This window comes from Asparagus officinalis, chromosome 5 (genome assembly GCF_001876935.1).
Source record: "Asparagus officinalis chromosome 5, Aspof.V1, whole genome shotgun sequence".
NCBI lineage: Eukaryota > Viridiplantae > Streptophyta > Magnoliopsida > Asparagales > Asparagaceae > Asparagus > Asparagus officinalis.
In genome coordinates, this window is record NC_033798.1 from 75268156 (window position 1) to 75274805 (window position 6650).

At 38.4% G+C, this 6650-nt stretch overlaps 1 protein-coding gene across 2 annotated transcripts in view; it reads left to right on the plus strand.

Annotated features, from left to right (window-relative positions):
* Window positions 1-4887, plus strand: part of LOC109843937 (phospho-N-acetylmuramoyl-pentapeptide-transferase homolog) — a 6509-nt gene extending 1622 nt beyond the window's left edge. For both annotated transcript variants that reach the window (XM_020412924.1, XM_020412922.1), the window contains 4 exons: window positions 146-216; window positions 1181-1374; window positions 2676-2884; window positions 4229-4887. In XM_020412924.1, the coding sequence (XP_020268513.1) occupies window positions 146-216; window positions 1181-1374; window positions 2676-2884; window positions 4229-4411 (657 nt within the window). In that variant the 3' untranslated portion in view covers window positions 4412-4887. The remainder of the gene's footprint in view (window positions 1-145; window positions 217-1180; window positions 1375-2675; window positions 2885-4228) is intronic.

A 6650-nucleotide genomic window follows, 5' to 3' on the forward strand; every position in this document is an offset into this window, starting at 1 on the left:
GTGGGCATGTGAGTTGCTGCAAATGCACACGCACACGCACACACCAGTGCACCAACCAAACAACCATACACTTTCCAATTTTTACATACAAGTTTTAGCGTTTCCATGAACTTGAAAATTTCTCATCCAACTTTTATGGTGCCCTTTTCAGGTTACTATTGGGACGTGGTTTTCCTTTTGGTTGGAATCAACAAATGTGACAACCCCATACAACATGTACAGTCTTTCATAACCATAGGTTCACCACTCTTAAGAGGGTAATATGTTCTTGGTAGATGATTGAGGTGATTTACTGATTTGTTCACATTTTTAAGATTAGTTAAATGAACTTTTCGAGCTGCAATGATTCATAGTAAGGTTGAAATCCAGTTGATGTAGTTCTGAAGTCAGTTGTTCATAAATTGTTCCTACCTTATGTACATTGCTTCCCAGACAATGCACACATACATGGAACGAAGATGATGTGATGGCGTGATATCATTTGTCTTTCTACTTGCTGTGTTTGTGAATTGTTCATTATATTCATATTAAGGTCTTTCACCTTTATCTTATAGGGAAAATTCTCCAGTATTTTGGATGAGTATTATTACAAGCTCAAGTTATGTTTATGCTGCCTCTATGTTCTAGTCCCCTTATATAAACCGAACAAAACTGGAGTCTGAGAGTTCCCTACCCTTTTGAATGGATGGGAATTGTTTGTCTACTTAATACTAGGAACCAATTAGCGTGTGCAGCAGATCAAGAACAAGGGTAGAGCAGTAGAATGATTAATCATGCGTTGCCACTGCCATCACCATCATCCCCCTCATCATTTAGGCCTTTTTTTTGCTATGAAGCATAACTCGATATTGAGAAGGGTCTATGCAGAAGTTGGAGAGTGTTGTGTTTAACTGTCAACTCGACATCACACTCTTAGGTGTTGCTATATTACTATACAATATAACTGTTTAGGTAGAGGCTTGTCTGAAACATAATAGGAATATTAGCGATGTTGAACCTCAGTGGTGAGTAGTTTCACGTCATGCTACCATGAAGCAACATCCTGCAAAATTTCCCAAACTAGGGAAGTCTGAAGAAGGGGAAGAAACTCTTGATCTTGTGCACGTTTGCTGTATAAAGCATTTTTAAGTGAGTATTTCTCTTTTGCTTTTTCTGACTTTCCACAAACTATTTAATGAAGGAAGTTGGTAGTTCCTCTTCCTGCACCTCTTGGCCTTGTGCATTTGGGGAAAGGCTATCTGGTTTTGTCTGCATTCTGTTTTGCTGCTATGAGCAATGGGGTTAACTTGACGGATGGGCTTGATGGCTTGGCTGGTGGGGTTTCCGCATGGGCGTTTATAGGAATGTCGGTTGCTGTAATTGCAATATGTCCTGGTGAGTAGGATTCTTGTTGAACTTGAATAACATCAGTTTCTAGGTTTAGATGTTGAATAAAAAAATTACCGACATTCGTATTGTATGATTTTCTTCTTTTCACTACTGTTATAAAAGGATCACATTTTAATCTCTTTTGATTATCAAGTTTTATTAGCATCATTACACGTGCAAATGCACATGTAACAGGCATTAAAAGTTATATACCCAATTATCCTAATTTATATAAAAAGGATTATTTAATACCCTTAAGTTTCACCAAATTTCAACTTTGGTACTTTGATCTAAAAATACTCCAAAGCTTAAATATAATGTAATAATGTAGTATTGTTATAAATTTCAAATAAAGTAGTATTGTTATAAATTTAAGACCTGTAAACTAAGATATTGAAACATGACCATGTTGCGTTCCACTACATTAAATATCAACCGAAAGTATTCTACAGAATTCTTTTTTTTACAACAACATAAAAACTTTATGGGAACTAGTTCCCAAAAAAAAAAATTCCTTTTGCGCTTTTCTTTCTACATTCTACTTAAGCACATAGGGAACTCATAGCACGCATGTTAAGTTTTATGTTAGCAAATATAGATGTGTATAATTTATGGATATTTCTTTTTATATTAAATGTATTATAATTTCTAGAAATATCTTTGTAAGTTGTCTTTTCTTCCAGCTTTTACGTCAAAATCATATACAACAGTCAATTCATGGGATACAATTAATGTAACCTCTTTTTTCTTTAAAAAATAAAAAAGAGTAAAGAAGAAGAAAGGGAGAAAAAAAGCCCTTACATACAATTACCATTTTACCCTCCTAAGCTTATGAAAGAATGAAGGGAATGTTCACCTTCATTCATTTTTTCCATACCCCTTGTTCGTATATTATATTGTAGAATAGATACTTCATTTACACATTTCAACATATCTGAGGTTATTGTTTGGATATAAGTATCCCGTATTTTCTATCACCTATGTATCATTTTCATGCTATCAACTATTTTAAGTCCAATTATTTTGATATGCATCTGTTTTTAACCTTTAATGTGGACAATTTCTAGCTAGGAAACTACTTATCTCTTCCTCTAAATTGTCTCCATCAGTATTTAACCTCTAACAGTGTCAGTGTCACTCCAATGATATCTTTGGATGTTCTGTTTTTTCATTCTGTGTGGAGTGCTGCAGTTTTCCTGGCCTGATTTGTAAGCTACTTCAATGATATTTTTTGGTATTTTTCTTGAATTTATGAGGTATCTTGGGATCTATTTTATGTGATATAATTATTGGTCTCAATTAAACAGACCTTGCTATTTTTGGAGCATCAATGGCTGGAGCTTGTGTAGGATTTCTGTATCATAATAGGTACAAAGCTTCAATATTCATGGGTGATACTGGATCCTTGGCATTGGGTGGAGCCCTTGCTGCAATGGCCTCTTGCACAGGAATGTTTTTCCCATTATTTATATCCTCTGGTGTCTTCGTCATGGAAGTATTATCAGTCATAATGCAGGTATGTTCATGATGCCTCAATTCACGCACACATGCAGCTGCATGATCACAAACACACAGATGCAGTTCTATGTTCACGCAGTTATGGTCAACAGCAACAACAAAACAACAACAAAGCGTTTACCCCGAATTTTGGCATGTTTATGTTATGATCGGGGAATATAATTATTCATGGTCATTTCTTAGGAATATTCTAAGGATTACAACACATGTTGCTTTATTTCCTGGGAAGGATCTTGTTCAAGGTCCTCATTGCAATGCCTTCATCTAAATATTGCCTTTCGCCAATAGATATTCTAGAAACCCAATATAGAAATGGAATTTCTTTCATGAATCTGATTTTGAAATCAGATTATGTGTCAATTTTAATGGGGAAGTTTACAAAGTTATTTATCTGCCTCTTAAGATGGTTTACTGCTACTGTACATGACATTCAACACCATCACCTCTACTTTTTTACTTCACCACGCAAGTTATGAAAAAATGGTGCTATCAATTGAAAATGCTTTCAAATAGACAGAAAGCAAAAAATGTACTTATATTCAAAATGATTTGCGAGGCCCTAACTCTAAGACTTAGCACTGTGCAGGGATAGACTATACATTTTACTCCTAAAAGCATTTGAGCAAGCACTTTCTCCATCACTAACTCCTCTGCAGTCAAAGATTATTTCATTTCTCACTCATCCTACCCCTTTGTACTTTTGACTTGCATGTGCTCACCAAAATTAGTGAGATAGGGCCGCACCTCTTGTGCCTTGGAGTTAAGGGTAAACTCTCATGTGTGTGCGCGTGTGTGAAGTGTTTGTGTGTGTGTGTGGGTGGGTGGGGAGGGGGGTTGGCTGTGCCGGGTGTGTGGGCGTGTGTGGAGGGGAGTGTGTGAGATGAGTGGGTGTGTTTGGGTGTTGTGTATGCGCACGCGTACGTGTTTGAGCACGCACGTGCGTGCCTGAGTGGGTGGGTGGCACGTGTGCATGCGTGCATGGGGGCATGTGTGAGATAGGAGTGACTTCTTCATTAAATGAGGCAACAACAATAATTATGTTTGTGTTTAAAGTTTATTACGTTCATGTGGATATAAGAGTAGGTGAACGTTGCCATTAACTATTTATTTGGAAAGGCTACATACTGGCTCTGATGAGTTCACTGACCTGGTTTACAGGGGTCCAAGCATTGATATACTATTCTTGGTTAATATAGTTGTTAATTTCCTTTAACACTTAACTTTGATGGAGCAGAGGAGGGAGATTCTGTGTGTGGACGAGCATTCATGTACCTACAAATGTTATTACATCAATTTTTTGCCTTAGCATGTATGCAACTAAGAATTCTCATACTACTGCCAGGTTTCCTTTGTGAAGGCCACCAAACATCTGCATGGGACTGGCAGGCGCTTCTTTCGGATGGCACCTGTGCATCACCATTTTGAGTTATGTGGTATAAAAGAGCCAATGATTGTTGCAAGTGCATACTTCATATCGTGCATATTTGCTCTGTTTGCTGGATATATTGGTCTTATTTCGGCTTAGATTGAGACATATGGAACTCTTTTCTCAAGCTTTCCCGCAGTGTGTCTATGCCTCTATTATAATTTTTAGCACATCATTTGGTCCAACGTTTGCCTTCTCTCCAAGGTTGAATTATGGCAGACTCAGCCTCACCGATTACTATGGGTTGGCGTTTTACATAGCAGTAAAGATTTCAGCTGAAAATTCAGAACTGCTCCTCCACTGGGAAATGAGCATTTGCTCATTTTCTTTATCTATGCAGTCGAGGGTGGAAGTTCGAAAGTTTGTAGTCTCAATATTTGTTGTCCGTTTTTCAATGTTCAACTTGTTTAAATGTATAGCTTTAGGTGAACTAGAAATATGGTATTCTAAAGCAAAACATTTGCACAAGGCCTGTTTATCGATAGGCAATCTTATTCCTTTGTTATTTTGGTTATTATTCATCTAAATAGACGACATCTATAAAATTCAAGTATATACATTGATGAACTTTGGAATAGATGGAACTAGTGTGTATCCTGTGTAAAGCACGACCCTCTGTTTTTTAAGCATTGTATTTTGAACTTGCCTCCCTATACATTGATGAACTTTGGAATAGATGGAACTAGTGTGTATCCTGTGTAAAGCACGACCCTCTGTTTTTTTAAGCATTGTATTTGTTGGGGAAATTACCCACTAAACCAGAGAATAGAACAATCACATATACAGAATTTACGTGGTTCGATCAAATTGATCTACGTCCACGGCAAGAGGGGGCTTTCACTATATCAATCTCTCAAATACAACGTACATACAAAATTTTGGTAGGCTCTCTTTTGTTTTGTTTTTTTTCACTCAAATGGCTCTGTCAAGGATTGCTTCGGATACTCCTTGCACACCTTCAGAGGAAGAGAGGGGAGGGAGCTCTATAGGCTTCAAATCCCCCTCTCTGTCAATCACCGAAAATGAGCCCTCACACTCTTTGTCAACACCTACTGTCACCTTCCTGATTTGTCAACAATTGTGGCTATCTCTCTCTGATTTGTCAACAATGGTGGCTGTCCCTTTCGGTGCTTCTTTCTTTGTTTTCAACAAAGAGTGGCTGCACTTTGTGGCTTGATGTTTTTGACCAACAATCTCCACCTCGGTGAAGTTTTCCCAAAAAAACTGAGCCGACACCAATAACTAGTGAGTCTTCACCCATCTTGCAAACAATGCCCCAAAAGGGGCCACTTAACAAGTGCGAATGCCTCCCAAATTCAAGCAGTGCTTGAACTTGAAGGCCGGAATCGGTTTGGTCAACATGTCAGTTGGATTGTCTGCAGTACCAATCTTCTTCATCGTGATGTTTCTTTCAGCAGTTGCCTCACGAATAAAATGATATCTGACATCAATATGTTTTGTCCTCTCATGATGTGCTGAGTTTTTTCTTAGATGTATTGCGCTCTGATTGTCGCAAAATACAACTGAACTAGCTTCCTGCTGTAGTCCAAGCTCACTCACGAGATTTCTCAACCAAATGACCTCTTTTACCGCTTCTGCTGCTGCCATGTATTCTGCCTCTGTAGTAGACATGGCAACTGTCGACTGTAGAGTCGATCTCCAACTAATAGCTGAGCCAGAAAGAGTAAAAAGATAACCAGTCAAAGACCTCCTTTTATCGAGATCACCTGCATAGTCAGAATCCACAAAACCTACAACAGAGGTTCCCAAAGTATTGCTATAAAAAACTAAACCCAAATCTGAGGTACCCCTGAGATACTGTAGGATCCACTTCACTGCCTCCCAGTGTGCCTTCCCTGGTTGAGCCATGTATCTGCTCACTACACTGACTGCCTGGGCAATGTCTGGACGAGTGCAAATCATAGCATACATAATGCTACCCACTGCATTAGAGTATGGAACTCGGGACATCTCCTTCTTCTCGTTCTCACTTGTAGGTGAATCTGAAGCCGAGAGCCTAAAGTGAGGAGCCAAAGGAGTCGTAACGGGCTTGGCCTTCTTCATCCCAAAGCGTTCAAGCACCTTTTCAATATAACTCTTCTGTGAGAGATATAAAGTTCCAGCTTTCCTGTCCCTCCTGATCTCCATACCTAAGATCTTCTTTGCTGCACCAAGATCTTTCATCTCAAACTCATCACTGAGTTGTTTCTTCAAAATAAGAATCTGCGACATGTTCTTAGCAGCAATAAGCATGTCATCGACATATAATAGAAGATAAATAAAAGAATCATCTCCTAGATGCATGTAGTACACACAACTATCATAAGTACTTCTTGAG